This window comes from Neolamprologus multifasciatus, chromosome 13 (assembly GCF_963576455.1).
Source record: "Neolamprologus multifasciatus chromosome 13, fNeoMul1.2, whole genome shotgun sequence".
NCBI classification, from domain to species: domain Eukaryota; kingdom Metazoa; phylum Chordata; class Actinopteri; order Cichliformes; family Cichlidae; genus Neolamprologus; species Neolamprologus multifasciatus.
The window spans coordinates 13,429,646-13,447,673 of record NC_140451.1 but is presented as its reverse complement, the minus strand read 5'-3'; the positions used below and the strand labels follow the sequence as shown (position 1 = coordinate 13,447,673).

Below are 18,028 nucleotides of genomic sequence, written 5' to 3'. Positions count from 1 at the left end.
GATGTTTTAATGGTTTACTGGGATACACTGGGATTACTGTGTGAATGGGTGGATGACTGAATGTGTAAAGCGCTTTGGGGTCCTTAGGAACTAGTAAAGCGCTATATAAATACAGGCCATTTACCATTTACCAATGTGAAACTGTTGCATTTAACCAGTAAAAGCCATTTAGTGTGTTAAGGGGTTACACAGTCCCATAGCTTCATGAAGGAGCAGTGGAAAAACCATGAATTTTTAACCTGATCAAAAAGATTCAGTTCATACCCATACCTATTCAACTGATCTCACTACAGAGTCCACACTTCATACATTATGTTTCGATATAAGCTACACCAGTATTAGAATGCACTGTTTTAAGGTAAAGTTATATCATACTCACCTGTTCACACCCTTTAACGATACAACAGCACAGGTGTCCACAGGGCTTTGGGTTGACCATGGTAATTGTCCCCTGTGTCTTCTGGTCAATAAAGAATTTCTTACTGCGTTCTGCCTTTTTCCTGAAATTAACGCATCAGCAATTAGGATTACTGAAGACGTAGAGCACATTTAAAAAATAAAAAAAAATAAAAAATCGTCAAACACATTTGGTTAAAACATTGTTACCTTTCAGTGCTAAGATACATCAAATTGGCTACATCGTAACAGAGACGAGTTTCCAGTACACGACAATTATATGCCTTCCTGTGAACCAAGGGCAGAGAAGGAGACAAAATGAGTCCATTTTAAAGTACAATGATTCATAACACATTCCTTATATCAGCAAAGGGACTTTTCAAATATTACAATAGCATCTGAAAGTCAAAATACCGGGGACACATATACGATATATGCAGTTAATACTGTTTGGTCAGGTAGGATCTGAGCCAAACCACCCCAATCTCAATCTCAAACCACTGTGGCACGTGTCTTACTTAATTCTGCTCATCTGCCTTCTATTATGGAGAATTACACATACAGTCCTGCCATTGTCTGATCCTAACCTTAAAAGCCATGACGATGCAACTCTTAACAGAAAAAGGAATGGTTCTCATCTAACTTAATAGAGTTACTGCAAAGCAGCCATGACACCAAAGTACTGTACCATTTATACAGTGGGGCAAAAAAGTATTTAGTCAGCCACCGATTGTGCAAGTTCCCCCACTTAAAATGATGACAGAGGTCAGTAATTTGCACCAGAGGTACACTTCAACTGTGAGAGACAGAATGTGAAAAAAAAAAATCCATGAATTCACATGATAGGATTTGTAAAGAATTTATTCGTAAATCAGGGTGGAAAATAAGTATTTGGTCACCTCAAACAAGGAAAATCCCTGGCTCTCACAGACCTGTAACGTCTTCTGTAAGAAGCTTTATACCTACTGTGAAGCATGGGGGTGGAAACATCATGCTATGGGGCTGTTTTTCTGCCAAGGGGACAGGACGACTGATCCGTGTTAAGGACAGAATGAATGGGGCCAAGTATCGTGAGATTTTGAGCCAAAACCTCCTTCCATCAGTGAGAACTTTGAAGATGAAACGAGGCGGGGTCTTCCAACATGACAATGATCCAAAACACACCGCCCGGGCAACAAAGGAGTGGCTCCGTAAGAAGCATTTGAAAGTCCTGGAGTGGCCTAGCCAGTCTCCAGACCTCAACCCCATAGAAAATCTGTGGTGGGAGTTGAAAGTCCGTGTTGCTCGGCGACAGCCCCAAAACATCACTGCTCTTGAGAAGATCTGCATGGAGGAATGGGCCAAAATACCAGCTACTGTGTGTGCAAACCTGGTAAAGACCTATAGTAAACGTTTGACCTCTGTTATTGCCAACAAAGGTTATGTTACAAAGTATTGAGTTGTATTTTTGTTATTGACTAAATACTTATTTTCCACCCTGATTTACGAATAAATTCGTTACAAATCCTACCATGTGAATTCATGGATTTTTTTTTTCACATTCTGTCTCTCACAGTTGAAGTGTACCTCTGGTGCAAATTACTGACCTCTATCATCATTTTAAGTGGGGGAACTTGCACAATCGGTAGCTGACTAAATACTTTTTTGCCCCACTGTATACACAGATAAACTCTCATTATAGTTAAAATTAACCGTGGAGCTGGGGGCAAAATCCTTACTCAAAGTGCTGGTTTATCTCCTTTTCTTCTGCATATTTGGAGATCCCATTTATGAATAAAGTGCGTTTAACCTACATGGAGATGAAAAAAAAAAGCGACAATCACTAACACCACACAGACTGACGTGTATCCAAACATGGTTTTCTGAAACCGTGCCACCCACCAGGTCATCCTCCTTGTATTGCATTTTGGATGTGTGCCGTCTCATGCTGTACACCGTGAGTAACAAGTAAAGAAATGCAAAGATGGTGTGCAGCCACAGTAGTGCGTTACTGGAAAAACAGAATATAAAAAGGATTTAATTAGTGGCACAAAGGGAAGACCCAATTAACTTCTTTAATAGCATTTTATGCTGTATAAAAGGGACGCTCTGTTACTCACTCTGCTCCGAGATTTCCTATAGTGGTTCGCCCAAAACTATAGGCATTGTTTTCTGTGGAAAGAAAAAGCGAAGCAAGAGAATCACTTGATTGAAAAGCAACCTCTGCACAGAACACAGCGAGGAAATGTGGAAAGTGGTTTTAATTGGGAGAAAAGTAAAAGGATCATTTTTTTGTAGGAAAAAAGAACCTTTTGACTACTGACCTTCCAAAAATCGAAAAAGTGCTTATACCCTAGTAACCATTTACCTGTTAGTTTAGCAAATGACTATCCTTGCACAAGTTAAAGAACATAACTGGTAACACACAACAGTGGTCTGCAGTAACATACAACACCAACAACTGTATTGGTTCTGTGCATTATAGGTTTTCTAAAACAGTCACAGAACTACACAGATCTATGCAGTAGAGAAGGTTGTCAAAAGATGAGCCCCCCCCCCCCCCTCCAAAAATAAAAAAATTAAAAAAAAAATCAGAATAAAATAAAGATAAAATACCAAAAACCAAAGGAAAAGAAATAAAATAATAAACAAAAGCAGCAAACTGGTCAAACATTTAGAGAAAAACTATCGTAAATATTTAAACTAAAATGTAGCCTCTTAAATGTTACTCTTATTCACCTAGCAGATTTCCAGAAAAGTTCACTGGCAAGATGATGCCAACAGAGAGCACGCCCACCACTACTAACAAGCCAATGATGTGGCGCTGAAAGGACAAGTAATGCACTGCATCGTCACCGCACTTTTCCCTTATCTCGTCTTCCCTTTAGAAAGAAAACAGGGGACACCTTGATCATTATTCAGAACAAAGAAAATTGCAACCTTTTATATAAAATAGGCTTTAAACAGGCTAACTCACTTGATCCGGAATATAGAAGTTAACCAGTCGCAGAACCCCTAAAGAAGAACAGCACATATTTCACAATGTTGTACCAGTTTTCCTGTTTTATTATTGTTACTATTATTATCATCAAGATTATGCAGAAGCAATAGCATACTTACTGTGTCTCTATGATCAAAATCCACCGAGCTAGAGACTGATGTGAGGCGCTCATAGCGTTCATGCATGTCAGATGTAGAAGGAGAAACCATGCTATATGAAAAAGACAACACACAGCATTTGCATGACATTACACAACTACCCAACATCACCATATACCATACAAGGATATTAGCTCTAGGTTTCAGGACAAAAGATAAACCTTCAGTATGGCAAAGGTCATGACACAAAACAAACACGCTGTGAAATGATCTGAAGAGATTGACCCAAGGTAATGCTGTGTGTGGTTCACAGCAGATTTAAGGTGGTAAAGCAGTAAACCTCAGAAACAATCTCTGCAGCCACATCTCATGCAGTGTTAGGAGCTAAGCGCTACAGGTTATTTGCACCGTTGCGGTCAGAATAAATGGTGCAATAAAAATGACACGGCAGAAACCATTCACAGAGGAAGAAACAGAAACAAAGCCACAATCCAGAGACAGACTTGGGGAGTTCTTCCAGCAGAGCCATAGGTTGTCCTTGCTAAAACTATTTACTTTATACAAATTTAATGCATGCCCCTGGGGGGAAATGGCAATTGATTTTACATATATTATGAAGAGAACTCCGACTCTGCTGGAATTTTTATTTTACTCAGAGTTCAATACTACATAAAAGGATGACGTCACCCGGGATTCTAAGAAATCTCTGATGGAATGAGTAAGAAGCCTGACGCTGGAAAAATCAGTCCTCTTGCACATGTCAGGTCTAGTACACAGGTTACACTGTAGGTGCTCCATGTTAGGGCCTGTCTATGAATAACCACAGATCAGGGAAGTATTACCTTTCCCCGCAAGCATCCTGTGTGTCTTGCTCATGCAGTGTGCTCACACAGAAGAAGCCCGTGCTTCATAAAGAGGTCAATACACAGATTAGCAGACAAAGATCTGATTAGGACAGTGAGAGAGGACAGGGACACCCAACGGCAAAAGCATGAGAGCGACAAAGAGAGGAGAATGAGTCGGAGCCTGGTGCTAGGAAATGCCTGAAGGAGGAAAATGCCAAACCATCAAGAGTTAAAGAGGAAAAACACGAAGAAACCAGTGTGCCCTGAGCAGAGAGGAATTATGAGTAAGACGGTCTATAGAAAGTCAAAAGGAAAGAAGAAAAACTCAATGATAAAGAGAGATAACATACAATTCCTGTTCTTCCAGACGACTGTAAAATGTATCCCTTTTTCTTCTATAATAAAAAAGAAAAAAAAAGTAAATCAAAGCCATTCAGTTTAGTTAAGAGGAAATGACTCTGTTGGGGAAAAAAACAGGGGAACTGGTTTAGAGAAAATCTGGGTAGGCATATTACACCACAAGCATACCAATGAAGGTTTCTGTTCACACTAGGATACATTATCCAGCCATACACACGTGTTCAGGACCTGGGATGTAGTAACCACTTTGTTTATTGTATTGTAATTGTTTTTGCAGCTGTAACAAAACATTCATCATATGTAATCCCCGTTTTTGATTGTCCAACTTTCCTGGAAAGGTAACAGCCTCTTTTCAAAACATGAAAAAAAGACAATGATCTGAAGTCAGCAGAGTGTCGTGGGACAACAAACTACATTTCCTGTCTGTTACAAAAGTGTTCCATGCTGCCACCCCCCTCCCATCCTCCCACCATGCTGCAACCTCATCCTCTGCTCACATGCAGCTGCAAAAATAGTCTAGCTGCAACATCACACAAACACAGCAGGGGGGACATGGGTAATGGAGCACTGTGTCATGTAGTTCCCAGAGTTCACAGTCAAAGAGGTCTGAATTCAGTCTCTTAATGAGATCCATTTAATTTTATGGTGTAGCCCTAAAATCATTCTTTGTTAATAGGCATCTATTTGGCTGCTTCCACAACTTTTCTAGTTAAGCATCCTAATTTATCTGGCAATAATACATCATCGTATAATAGCATGAACTACAGTCCTCTGGGCTTAGATGTGGACATTAATGTTGAGATGAACTAGGGGTACATAAAGGACCAATAGTTTAATTATTTTTTGCTTCTTTGTCAATTTCAGGCTTTTTCCTTATAATGTCAAAGTGGATAAACTATGTATTGAAGTACAAACCATCACATGGCAGACTGAAAGGGTGCTTTTCAAGGAAAAAGTGCTGAAACTGACTTCCTGTCTGGGCTAAAATCTTCACGATGTCTGCTTCTGTCAGAGGAATTAACCTCCTCTTCTGGGTCAAAAAACATCCAAAATGAAACGATGGCAGGACTTAAATTACGACCCCTGTAGGGCTAAATGATATAATTAATATTTTTACAAGCAAATCAATTCTCTGTTTTCAGGCCTAATCTATTAGGTTATTTTATTACGATTAAAATTAGCTTTAAAAAAAAAAAAAAAAAAAAAGCTTCAAAACTAGTTTGAAAAGTTGTAAAATGTAAAAATCTAATCAGCAATCCTGCGGAGCAGGTGTGTCAAACATAAGATCCAGGTGCTAGAATTGACACGGCCCAACGGAAGGCTGGAAATGTGAAAGATGGCAAAAGGATTTGGACTTTTTTTTAAAGGTTTTGCAGCTTTTCCTATTGATAGAGACCTCCCTGATCGCCATTCACGATAAACCAAAGGGATTAAGATACACAATTATGTGACAATAAAGTTTCTGTCTATATAAATCTTTTTTAAACTGACATGCTGTTGAAATTTTACTATTTTTTCCTTATAGAACCACATTTCATGAATTTAATGTGTAGTTAAATATCTTTACACTGATAGAGTTGACAGAGTGAGCCAGACACAGTGTTATACTCGGAGCTGGGCCAAATGTCTAAAGGTAAATAAACTGCAGATAAAGAAAGCTGGATACACAGCAGAGTCAAATCTCTTGCAAATTATCCAGTTAATCCGTGCCCAGAAACACACATCGTCATGATTTCACCATTTTAAAAAAGGTAACATTACAATCCAACTGTGTACACAGATAACCAAAGTCTGGCAAAGTCCCAAGCTGCTCGCACCTACGCTAACAAACAAGCCTTCCATGAAACCTTGGTCCAAACCCCAGCAGAAAAATCAGGCTTGCTGTTTGCCATTTGTAGAGTTACACCTAATTTAGTATAAATATTTGGTGCATAAAATATAGCATAACCATACCAGTATAAATAATTTTGTAGTTAAATAAGTATAACACAATGAGTAGGTTAATGATTTAAAAATCTGTCGATTAGAGAACGTGGTAACAACTCAAAGACACCCTGTGAACAATGTTTTCAGTCTGTTTTATCCACCAAAAGGTAATGAATGTGTTTTTCAGCTCTGAAAAACATGAATGTTTTCCATTATCAACTACATTAAATAAATATTTTTAGAAGACCATCGTAATACCTTGTTACGTCATCCAGAGATATGAATACCATCACCAATCATGTTAATCCATTAAATGTACAATAAAATGAAGTTAACAGCTTTGTTGCTTGACTGGTCCAGTCTAGCAGACCAGTGTGTTCTTATTACCTTTCGGCATCAGTCACTAGAGCGAGGCGCCCATAGTCCCATGCCACTTTTCTCAAGATAGAGAACACAAACAGCAGACCCTAAAAGCACAAGAGAAAGAGCAGGTCAACACCTTCAATACCTTTATTTACATTACAGGGACGTACTGAACTAAAGTTGCATAAGTGCTTTGGACTGTTTATAGTTTAAAAACACTTTCCTGGAATTATTTTTATCTCAGTTCTTAGAATTGTAATGACAACACAATACACAATATTAAAGAGCCCACATGTGATGATGAGGATAGCATTATGACTAGGGATGGGTATCGAAAACCGGTTCTTGTTGAGAACCGGTTCCCACTGTTTCAATTCCTTGGAATTGTTTGCCATTTTTGCAAACGATTCCCTTATCGATTCCAGTCGCCCCGAATGACGTCACCACTTTGCTGAGCGTCATTTACCTGGCAGGAAACATGTTGCCTAAGCGGCTCAAAGGCTCAAAAGTTTGATTATACTTTACGAGAACGGATGACAACAGGGCAACTTGCAATACTTGCAAAGTGGATATTACATTTAAGGGAGGAAACACTACGAATATGCAAAAGCATTTGCTCACAAAACGCGATGACCTTAAATGAATGTTGTGTTTTTAATTCCGCTCTGGACTCGTGAATCTCAACACAGCAGCAGCGGTAACGTTTGCACGTCCTCTCCCGTTAATGCGGCAGGTAAATAATCAACTAACAGTGCATATTATGTTAGCGCGATCTGCCTTATTACAAAACCTGTCATTACTGTGCATTTAGATGACCATGATGAGAGAGACAGACAGAGTCTGGCTCAGATGCTGGCAGTTCTCGCTGCAGTCTACCGGTAGCGTCTCCTTTCAGGCCAGGATAGACTAATGTCACCGAGCAGTGACTAAGTTTGTGGTAAAAGCCTTGCACCCATTTGCCACAGCAGATGGCCCCGATTTTCGGTAAGTGAATGTGTTTAATTGTAGGCAGGGACATTACTGGATATTCTTGTGTAATTGCTACTGAATAATTTATGTTATACTTTGTTATTGCTACAGAAGAATATTTATTTTATTATTTTACATTTACAATTTTTTTCCTGGGGACCCTGTGACACCCCATTGAAGAGCCGTAGGCTGTGGATCTCTTAAGATGTCACTGTTGGTTACTCCATGTTACTCCTAAATTTCTATCTTGTTCAAAGAGAAGATATAAAACAAAGTTCTAAGCTAATCGACTTTAGTGTTCTCCTTTTTTAAAAAGAATCGATAAAGAATCAAATCGTTAAACAGAATCGAAAATGGAATCGGAATCGTCAAAATCTTATCAATACCCATCCCTACTTATGACTTACGTAAAAAGGTGCTCATAACTAGTAATGTTATGATCCATATGAGTGACAGAAGTACTCACCAAGAAGAACATAAAGTCAAGGGCAAGGACAGTAGGCACCCCACCAAAGGGCAAACCCTGGAGTACAGTACTCCTAATTCGAGCAGAGTAACACATTTCCGTAGAGTTATTGCGGGATGGTGCCGGCGATGTTCCAATGCAGCTCACTGTCACCCCCCAGAAGGTTAGTATTAAAATCAATACCTTGTACATCACTGCAGCATGACAAGAACCTGTAAAAAGAAAGATTAATTTGAATTTATTTTTTACACAACTACATACACTGAAATCATCGGTCACGCCGTCCGTCTATGTCAGCTACTTTCAGAAGACAACATCAGTGTCTGCATAACCAGTAAATTATCAGAAATGGAAGGGGGACAACCAGAAAGGCCCTGTCACGCAAGATAATGTCATTTTATTTCCCATTTTAATTACCAGCTGGTGTTTCCGTCATGTCAATAATCACATGTTGAAGTGGCAACTTCTGACCGCACACCAACTGAAATCCTGCTTTTAAAACATAGTACACTTTCTGTTCCCTCTTTACAGACACTTTTGGTGTTAATGACACATATTTAACTTTGTACTGAATTCATGGGAAACAACTGTGGTAAGCACAAATTATACTCTGCGCATCTTGGCAGTCAGCTAGCAGACATTTCCTTTTCATTCCAGCAACAGTAAAGAGACCAACACTGTAATCGCACGAGAGAATTGTTTCTAGACAACATCAAAGTGAGCGCTTACGTCATTGACATGAGTCCAGTCAGGCTTAAAAGATCTGGCCTACTGGGATAAGCCTACCAGTAGCAAAATTTCTCTAATCCATTTCAGAAGGAAACAAACAGCTGACTTAAAAATCTACTTAAAGGATAATGATGAAAAGATACTGACATGTTTAAAAGTCTGAGCGTTATAATGAATTATGGGAGAAGTGTTTCACAGTCTAACCCCCCCAAAAAGGATTTTACTGCAAACATTTCAAAGTGAGTTTAAGTTAAGCTTAATTTTCCTCTCTACCACACAGAAAAATGATGGATTACTTCAGACTACTTAAGGTAAATATTTGCTGACCCAGAAAAAGGATAACATTTGTCTGGAAATAAATGTAAATTACTACTACTGTATCAAATATTAGGGCAGGGGTAAAAGTATTGCCTAGATAAAACACTAGCCATCCATTCAGCGCTTTTACCCTCTAATGAGACTTTAACATATAGAAGCTCTGGACCCACCATGCTACAGAGTTGTCATATAAATGTAAAAATATTACAGCATTCTGGCTGGCAGGGAGGACACAAAACATCATTTTTAAAACTAATTAAACAGGGCAACACATTTAGAAGACTGGTTATTTCACACATACTAACCAAAAAGCTGTTCTGAGAAGAGCTGGAGAGGGCGTTTTCATAGTTGGACTGCTATACTTGTGCCCTTCTACCCACTACTATCAGCAGCAACCACAATGCTGCTCATCTGCCATAACACTAAGTCATTTATCCGCTCCCTGGAATGCTGTGACTTCACTCAAGAGGGACGTAGCCGGAGCTGAACAATACGCCGATAGAGACCACAGAGTTCAACTGGACCGGTCTCAACCCAATGAGGACACAACGCACATGCCCACGGTACATTCAGCAACACTGAACCACTGCAACAGCAGACACCAGCAACTTAAGTATATCAAGAAGAACATACTGTAAGACCTGATATACACATTATATTATATATTATTTGTGATAGTAAGCCTAAATAATCAAGTATTAATTGGATTCTAGAGTGATGTCATCCACCATAATATACAAATCCCACAACTGTATAGATTTACACATCTGACAGTTTAACCAAGTACCAAATGTATTTTGTTATGTTAAGTAGTTTAAAATAATCTGAACTCAACCAGTTGTGGGTTGAATCAAATATTGTTGGAAAATGCAAAAAGTTGACAGTTTTTAATAAAGCTTTGAAGTAGAAAGTTGTTGTTGTGTTTTTTTTAACAATACAGTAAAGCTGCAATAAAGAATTTTCTTTTTATGCTTATTTTTGATTATACTATACTAAAAAGGTCTTTGGGGTAAAAAAAAAAAAAAAAAATGTTTTAATGGTGTTACTACACTAGGACTTTTCTAGTTTTACTGACTCAAAGGGCTTCACACTTGCCCGCCCGCCCACACACCCACACACCTTTGTTATTCACATTTTACTCGCTACTGTCATCTTGTTTCATTAAACCTGCTTTCTTACCCAATTATCTGCATTCACATCACACTAAGGTGTCTGTAAACATAACTTCCCTTCCATTTAGTATTTCTTGTTAAAAATGCATTGACTACACACTGGAATTTCATTGCATTAAGTTTCTTATCAAGCAAAAAAAAGACTGATTACACCGATATACGTATTTGAAGTGCACTTCAACATTGCCTCTAGAGCCGTCAAAAGTAAAAAGAAATATTAACTTATTGACAAATCATTATCAAACATCAAGCATTTTATGTGTATTAATTGCTTTTATATGGATTTTAATGTCTGAACGCATTGTAACAGATTTTTGGCTATAACAGTTGTGATTGATATGGAGACAGGATGTGGCGCTCACATGTATTCCATGAGGTCATCGTCTTAATTTTTATTTTCCACCTTCCCTTTACTGTAAACAGTGTGTAACATTAGCTAATACCAGCTTAGAAATAGAGTCTGTGTACATCGACCAGCAGCTTCTTCACATTAGCACAGTGAAACTTGTGGTTGAAAGTTCAAAGGATCAGTAGCATCAGTAATAAAGTGCTTGTGTTCTGTAGAGAACATACAGTGTGGACATTTCTTACAATGATATTGCAAGGTTACTTTATTTCATGAAATCCAAAAAAAACCCAAACAAAAACAAAACTATAACTGGGGCAACTGTTTCAAACCCAACATGTTACTTAGTAACCCAAGCCATTTTACAATCTGCATTAGGAATGTGCACTTACTGATCCTTGCAAATCACTTCTAGTCATAACCTAGCCCATCTATTCTGTTTAGGATCTATGCTCAGATATCCCATGAAGTGAAGTTCACATTTTGGGCACTGTGAGGTAGAGCTGTGCGATATGACCAAAATCTCATATCCCGATATAAGAATTCTATCATCCCGATAACGATATAAATCAGAAAAATGTAACATTTTCTGTAAATTCTGTGAATCTCGGGCAGCTCGACTTGCGGGAAGTGTTTCCAGCTGCGCGTCATGTAGCTTGAGTCGAGTGTTTTAACCGATGCATGAAACGATACATTTTTAGACATAAGTTGTAAAGGCCGCAGTTTTCTTTGTTAGTATTTATTACACGGCGTGCTGCGGGGAAAAGCCTGTTCTAACGTTTGAGTCTAAGGCTTATTTTTTAGCACCTGGCGGCTCTTTTTTAATTCTCATCCGTAAATAATCTGCTCTTTCACGTGATTCAGTTTATTTTGAAAAGTCTCAACAAGATCTTGAGCTTTATTGTGAAAGGTTTATGTGGAACATAAACAAGCGGACACGCGATGCCGTTACCGTCGTTGTTGCTAACCATAACGCATAAAAACAGACGCTCGTCTGTCTGTAGTGTGGTTATATAAAATATAAGAGAACGAGAGAACTTTAAGAAATTAATATAGCCACTACAGTGACCATCAGAACGATGAAAAAAATATTGCTGTAAACAGTTTATTTTGCGACACCACGAAACAAACAATAGCGTAGACGTTTTCATATCATCATCCGATATATATCGTTATATCGAACAGCCCTACTGTGAGGGCCCAAAATCTCCATCTTATGTTTGATAGTTCATGGGTGAACTACTAATACATTTTAGAGTGCAGCCTTCCTTTTAATGTCAGTATCTTCTCTAATGACACAGCATTTTCATCTGCAAAAACAGAAAATTTCCATCCCTATGATTAACAAGTACAGTACTGCTTCCTATTCTCTCCAAATATACCTTTGGCAACTGTGGCCAAAGGGCAGCATTTTAACTTATCTGTATAGAGCACTCTTTCCAAACCATCCTGTGTTGTTTACAGACATATGCGTTTTTTTTGCTCTGCCTCACAGGGATACTTTTGTTTGACAGCTCTACTGCAGACATTTCCTTCAAATTCGTTACTCATATGAATGATTCAAAGAAAACAGAAGCCTAAAATTGCCTTTTTAGACCAAAACTTGCGACACCAATCAATAATAAGAGTTCTGTTTTTTTCCTGCATGGAGTCATTTTTGGCACAATTTGTTAGACCCAAAGCAAATCAGCTCCATTGTAATAATGTTTTAACCAGTTTTATTAATATAATGTATAGATTTCAGTCAAATAAGGAAACAATGTGTGTGTTGTCACCACTACATGGTCATTCCAAGCCAAACATTTAACATTGATATAATTTAAGCAGAAGATATTGACTGAAAGAATGACAGATAAATAAACTATAATGAAGATGATATACAATCGCAAACTTAATCCAAAACCTGGAGGTTTGTTTAAGTTTTGTTAGTAAAAAAAAAACTATAATTATACTTGGAATACACAATAAGGAACTTTAATTTGCAATATTTCCCTAACCAATAAACCAATGAAATTTTCATCAAGGGCTGATTTTTCTTGCTTTTGGATTGCAACTAACATCAAATCCAAAGAGCATTTGAATTACTTAAAATTTGAACAGCGCCATCACTGTGTGATCATAGCATGACTCAGCGTTGCATAAATATTGTAGAACCTTTCCACCTGACGCTAGTTGTCATGGTACCATCAGTCTGGCTTGCTTCCTCCAACTACAAATATGAGGAGGGTGAATGTAATGGGAGGATAGTCAAAGCTTTTCCATCTGAAGCTCGATGAAAATTCACTCTAGACCATTTGTTGCAGCTTAAAAGAAAGAAAAAAAAATATTTGTTTCAATTTCTCAGATACTATAGCCATTTAATTAGTCAGCAATAATCACAGGAAAATCTCTACTGCAACAAATGAAATGAAAACAGACAAACAGACTTCCTAATTCAATTTGATGCCTTAATACAGACACATACACACACCCTTTTTTTAAAGGCCACATTCATCTTAATGCACAATGTTGCAAAACTCTCATATTTTACATCTATAATTAGCAACAGCACACATATTTATGCCATTACCGCATGCGAGTCATTTCTTCTTTAACCATCCTAAGTCAAATATTTGAACAGGCTTTTTTTTTTTCCTACCTGTGCTTTAAAACACTGGGTTAGGTCGCAGATTTCAGCTGTCAAGTAACACTGGCTTACTTTGCCAGCTAAATATAGTGAAATATAACACATGGTGGACACACATGAGGCACTTGCAGGAAGCTGAACTGGTTTTGGTCAACTCACAATAAGTTGCTATGACATGCGACTTGAAAAAAATAAAAACTTATTTCATTTGTATTTTTTTACGAGTGTTGGTTCAAAGCAGTCACCTTGTAAATTCTTTCCTGGCGCTCATAACAGCAGCACTCAATGTATACAACCAGTGAACAAGTACTTCTTATGCATCTCATTCCAACTGACTTTCTGCCATCAGCTTTCAAACACTGCATGATAAACTTATCAGCAATGTGAAACTGGAAAAACAAAGAATCTGTGCACACCCTGTAAGAAAACTGCCAAGGGAACCTGGCAGAGACAGCATGTTCACAACTGTTCATTTATTCAAACTCTACTTTTGAATCCACTGGTACTTTTTCCTCTTTGTGATCAAAAAACCTCCTTTACATTTTAATGAATTTGTGCTCTGCATTAAGACAATTATCAGACTTCACAAGAGCTTACCAATAATGTTGATGGCTGATAATGCAGAATTGCATCTATTTGAATTGTTAGCCAGTAAATCATTGACAAACACACAAAGGCTCAGCTTTGATTATCACAGATTTTGACAATGTCAGGCTGATTTCATAATGTCCTCAAGCATTAAGTGAAAGACCTAATAAGACCTCATTCCCTACTAGGAAACATTACACATTGAAATTCAAATAAAAATTTGTATTTGGTGGTCAAAAATAGTTAGTGAAAATGCACAAATTCAATAACAAAGATAATTTGCTATCCTATTAAACTAGACAACAAATTGCAGCTGATGCCATATTATAGAAGACTACTACACAGTACAACCGAGCCTTAAGAGTTACATAAATCCAATGAAATGCATTATGCCTGTAAAAGTAATCCAGCTACTGTAATTTAATTCCAATTTAAATAAAAATAAAAGGAGGCACATGTTCCAATCTACTGAATTCACTTAAACTGATAGGACAGAACATCTGTTTTTAAAGTTGTAGTGGTTGTACTGAGGTTTAATGCAAAGGGAAGGTTATCCATTTCAGTGTCATTATTAATTCAAGACTGGGCAGCTGAATGGAATTTAAGGCATCCATTTGCATTCAGACTGAAAGGTGCTTTTATGTATATTTTTTCATATTTATGGAAGCAAGGCCTGACCAAAGAAAGGCTTGTATTTCACAAAGCAGTTAAAATAAGGCATTTAAGAAGGAGAAGAAAAATGGAAGGGCCCTTTGTTTTTGCAGCTTATATGAAAACGGTATCAGTGGCAACATGTCAGACGTATACTTTTTCAAAGGTTTTCCCCATTTATGCTTATTCATGCTATTGCACCACATTATGAGCAAACAATACGCCTGGTAGCAGCCTGTGCTTTCCCTGTATAGGCTATGCACAAGTAAAGCGTTTAGTTTTATATCCAAGCTACCACCAGCCATTAGTTCGTGAAGAAGTCAGAAGAGCCAGTAGATTTTAGCTTTTTACTATGATGCAAGTCCCAAGACAAAGCGATTAAAAGCACCCTGATGGACATCCGAGTAATGTTCGGAATTATTGATCTTCTATTGATTAGCTAAACCTTTGTCAAACTACTGCCTTTGAACACGCAGCTTAATGTCACGACTGCAAATTAAAGCTTCATCGTCTAACGCCTCCATGCACAAGCAGTCTCTGCGTAGCCATGAAATTATAAGGAACTCCAAATATTCTTAAAAGCTTTTATGTCGAACACTCTGGCATGTCTCCACTGATCCACCAGATCGTGGAAAAAAAGAGAAAAAAAAGATCATTAAGAAACTGGCTTGTTCTTGGGCGTGTAGTGCGAGAAGGGCAACTGAAATAAAACCAACCTTGAAGCACATTTTTTAACAGAATAATAACTACCAACGAGGTTAATTTTTGTTTCATAACTTCCATGAACTGTGTAAACAACCAGCTCTCAATACAGCTGAGGCTAGTTAGCCTGACGCTAATAGTAACTGCATGTTTACCCTCATATTGTTTGACAGGCGCTTACGATGGGCTTTCGCTACTGTAAACGACAAAGTAATATTTTTATTTTTTATTTCTGCGAACTGCTGGTATAAGTTTACTGATAAGAAAATCAACTTACCTTGATATGCTACGCAGCAGGGACAGAAACTTTAACAAATTGCTAAGGTGAGCTAGCAATCAATTCAGCTAACGTAGCCCCGTAACGTAGCAAATAACAGGTGGAGAGTGTCCAGCATTTAAAGACCGTCGACTGATTTCGACCCAGTGACTGTGTGCCCACCAACAGCCAGCTGGAAGTAGTTTGTCGAAGTGTCAGTACTAACACAAAAGTTACTATCACCGTCTGTGAGCCGGTTAAACAACTATCGCTAACCCAACCAGTTACACTGGAGGCAACCCGGGTTGGAGCGTGTCTTATGCAGAAGTAGATCACATAGGCATAGTCTCCATAAGGGAGCGCTTCACCGTGCAGCTTCTATTCTGTTTTATTTCTACAATTCCGCTGACGCCTCTCTATGACGTAAATCAAATGACAAACAAGCTCCGTTTTTGTGTTTAACCTTTTCCTTTTTTGAGGACTGTCTGTACGGATATGAAATGGTTCGCAGTAATACGTATAAAAATAAATAAATAAAAACATATTTTCTTAAGTGCAATAAGAATTATTTAACAACAACATGATAACGCATATATCTGCTAGGTCGGTTGGTGGTCGCCTGCTGATGACGCCATACTTTTGACATTGGCATGGGGCGTAATTAAAATATAGGTAACGATTAGCGAGACATTTGTTTTAAACTTAAAGCTTCTTTCTATAATTATTATATGTGATATAGTATTTGTTGCAAAGACTATAAAGCAAGACGTGTTCGGCTCTGTTATAAGCTCTAGTCTGGCTTCCATGTGATTGTTAGCTAATGCCTTTAGCTTACTAGCTGCTAACTACACACTATTTCTCTTTTCAGCGGACATAGTATTTGCTGTAATTATGGCTCTTCCCTGGCTCTCAAGATCCCTTTCTGGGCTACTCATGGAGACGGCGTCCCTAAATTGTCAGAGGAATTTCAGGTAAATTTCTTAGAAATGTTATTTGTGTCCTTGGTTAGACCATCTAAAGAAACCAGTTCAGCAAAAATCATCCAGCTGACCAGAAAACGTAGCATTTTTATTGCCGCTTTAAATATATTGCGTAACGTGCGTATGTGACACCGCAGTGCTGTTTTTAAACTCTTATATATTTAAACGGCATTTACTGTAAATCTAAGTTTAAGACTTGGATGGAAACCCGAATAAACTTTTGAATTGTGAATATCTAAAGTCATTAGTAGTCAAGCTGTAGTGCTGGGTTTTATGAGCTGATTATTTTCAGACATGCGGGAAAAAAGGATGTGAGGTTTGTTTTTTTATTTTTTGAAGGGAAAGTCCTTCCATGTGTGAGTATTTTTCCCTATTCTTCTAAAGTCACATGTAAACAGTTTTCCTGAAATATATGCAAGAGCTGGTCTCATAGGACAGGCTGAACACTTTCGTTTTACAGCAGTGGCGTGCCCCCTCAGCCTCAATGTCCTATTATACAATTGAATTTTCTAATTCAGTTATCTGGTGCAGTTTGTGCCCTTAAATTACCCCCGTGAGCCAGCCCTGAATCATTTCTTTATTGAGTGCTTATGGAGCAGTATAAGAGGCAACTTGTTCAATTTATAATATCACATGATATTTAGCTTTATATTTTAGTAGAAAAGTGGATTACTTGCATACCTGCTGACTGAGGGATCTAAGTGACTGTCATGGTCAGTGATGCTTGGTAATGAGTAATGAACTTAACTCCTTAAGTTGGACATGACTAATATACTCTTTGTCTTGTCAGTGTATCTGCTGTTGCTGCAGCCATTCAAAAAATGACAAGAGTACGTGTAGTGGACAACAGTTCTCTTGGAAATACTCCATATCACCGTCCTCCGAGAGTGATCCATGTCTACACCAAGAACGGCGTAGGAAAAGTTGGTGACAGAGTGTTACTTGCCATTAAAGGACAAAAGAAGAAGGCGCTTATCGTTGGACACAAAATGCCTGGAGAGCGGATGGCTCCACGCTTTGATTCTAACAATGTTGTACTCATTGAGGACAATGGGAACCCCACAGGAACAAGGATTAAAGTCCCTGTACCCGCACATCTACGTAAACTAGAGGGAGATTACTCTAAAGTATTGGCAATTGCTAATTCATTTGTCTAATCGTGTCAAATATGTGAACATTTTGTGCTCAAGTTGTCTTCAATAAACTTTAAAAGAACAGATGGCATTGCAATTGTTTTTGTTTTTTAACTTGGTACTG

The 18,028-nt window shown here is 38.1% G+C and overlaps 2 protein-coding genes across 5 annotated transcripts in view; one reads left to right on the top strand and one right to left on the bottom strand.

Annotated features, from left to right (window-relative positions):
• Window positions 1-16,180, bottom strand: part of LOC146505181 (mechanosensitive cation channel TMEM63B-like) — a 23,139-nt gene extending 6,959 nt beyond the window's left edge. Inside the window, exons 1-12 of one of the 3 annotated variants that reach the window (XM_085182062.1) lie at window positions 15,813-16,180; window positions 8,404-8,615; window positions 6,993-7,072; window positions 4,317-4,379; window positions 3,496-3,586; window positions 3,353-3,390; window positions 3,115-3,257; window positions 2,496-2,547; window positions 2,278-2,386; window positions 2,115-2,185; window positions 607-684; window positions 380-500 (exon numbers count right to left, since the gene is read on the bottom strand). In XM_085182062.1, the coding sequence (XP_085038188.1) occupies window positions 380-500; window positions 607-684; window positions 2,115-2,185; window positions 2,278-2,386; window positions 2,496-2,547; window positions 3,115-3,257; window positions 3,353-3,390; window positions 3,496-3,586; window positions 4,317-4,379; window positions 6,993-7,072; window positions 8,404-8,595 (1,038 nt within the window). In that variant the 5' untranslated portion in view covers window positions 8,596-8,615; window positions 15,813-16,180. Of the gene's footprint in view, window positions 1-379; window positions 501-606; window positions 685-2,114; window positions 2,186-2,277; window positions 2,387-2,495; window positions 2,548-3,114; window positions 3,258-3,352; window positions 3,391-3,495; window positions 3,587-4,316; window positions 4,380-4,669; window positions 4,715-6,992; window positions 7,073-8,403; window positions 8,616-15,812 lie in introns of all 3 variants that reach the window. The other 2 variants (XM_085182064.1, XM_085182065.1) reach the window with 2 other exon arrangements.
• On the top strand, window positions 7,273-17,986 carry mrpl14 (mitochondrial ribosomal protein L14). Of its 2 annotated transcripts, none has more exons than XM_085182079.1 (3): window positions 7,273-7,952; window positions 16,660-16,762; window positions 17,562-17,986. In XM_085182079.1, exons 1-3 carry the CDS (start codon window positions 7,937-7,939, stop codon window positions 17,926-17,928), a joined length of 486 nt encoding a protein of 161 aa, XP_085038205.1. In that variant the 5' UTR covers window positions 7,273-7,936; the 3' UTR covers window positions 17,929-17,986. The 2 variants fall into 2 exon arrangements, with proteins under 2 accessions (XP_085038205.1, XP_085038206.1); XM_085182080.1 differs by lacking the exon at window positions 7,273-7,952 and adding an exon at window positions 16,351-16,463.
• The last annotated feature ends 42 nt before the right edge of the window (window positions 17,987-18,028 follow it).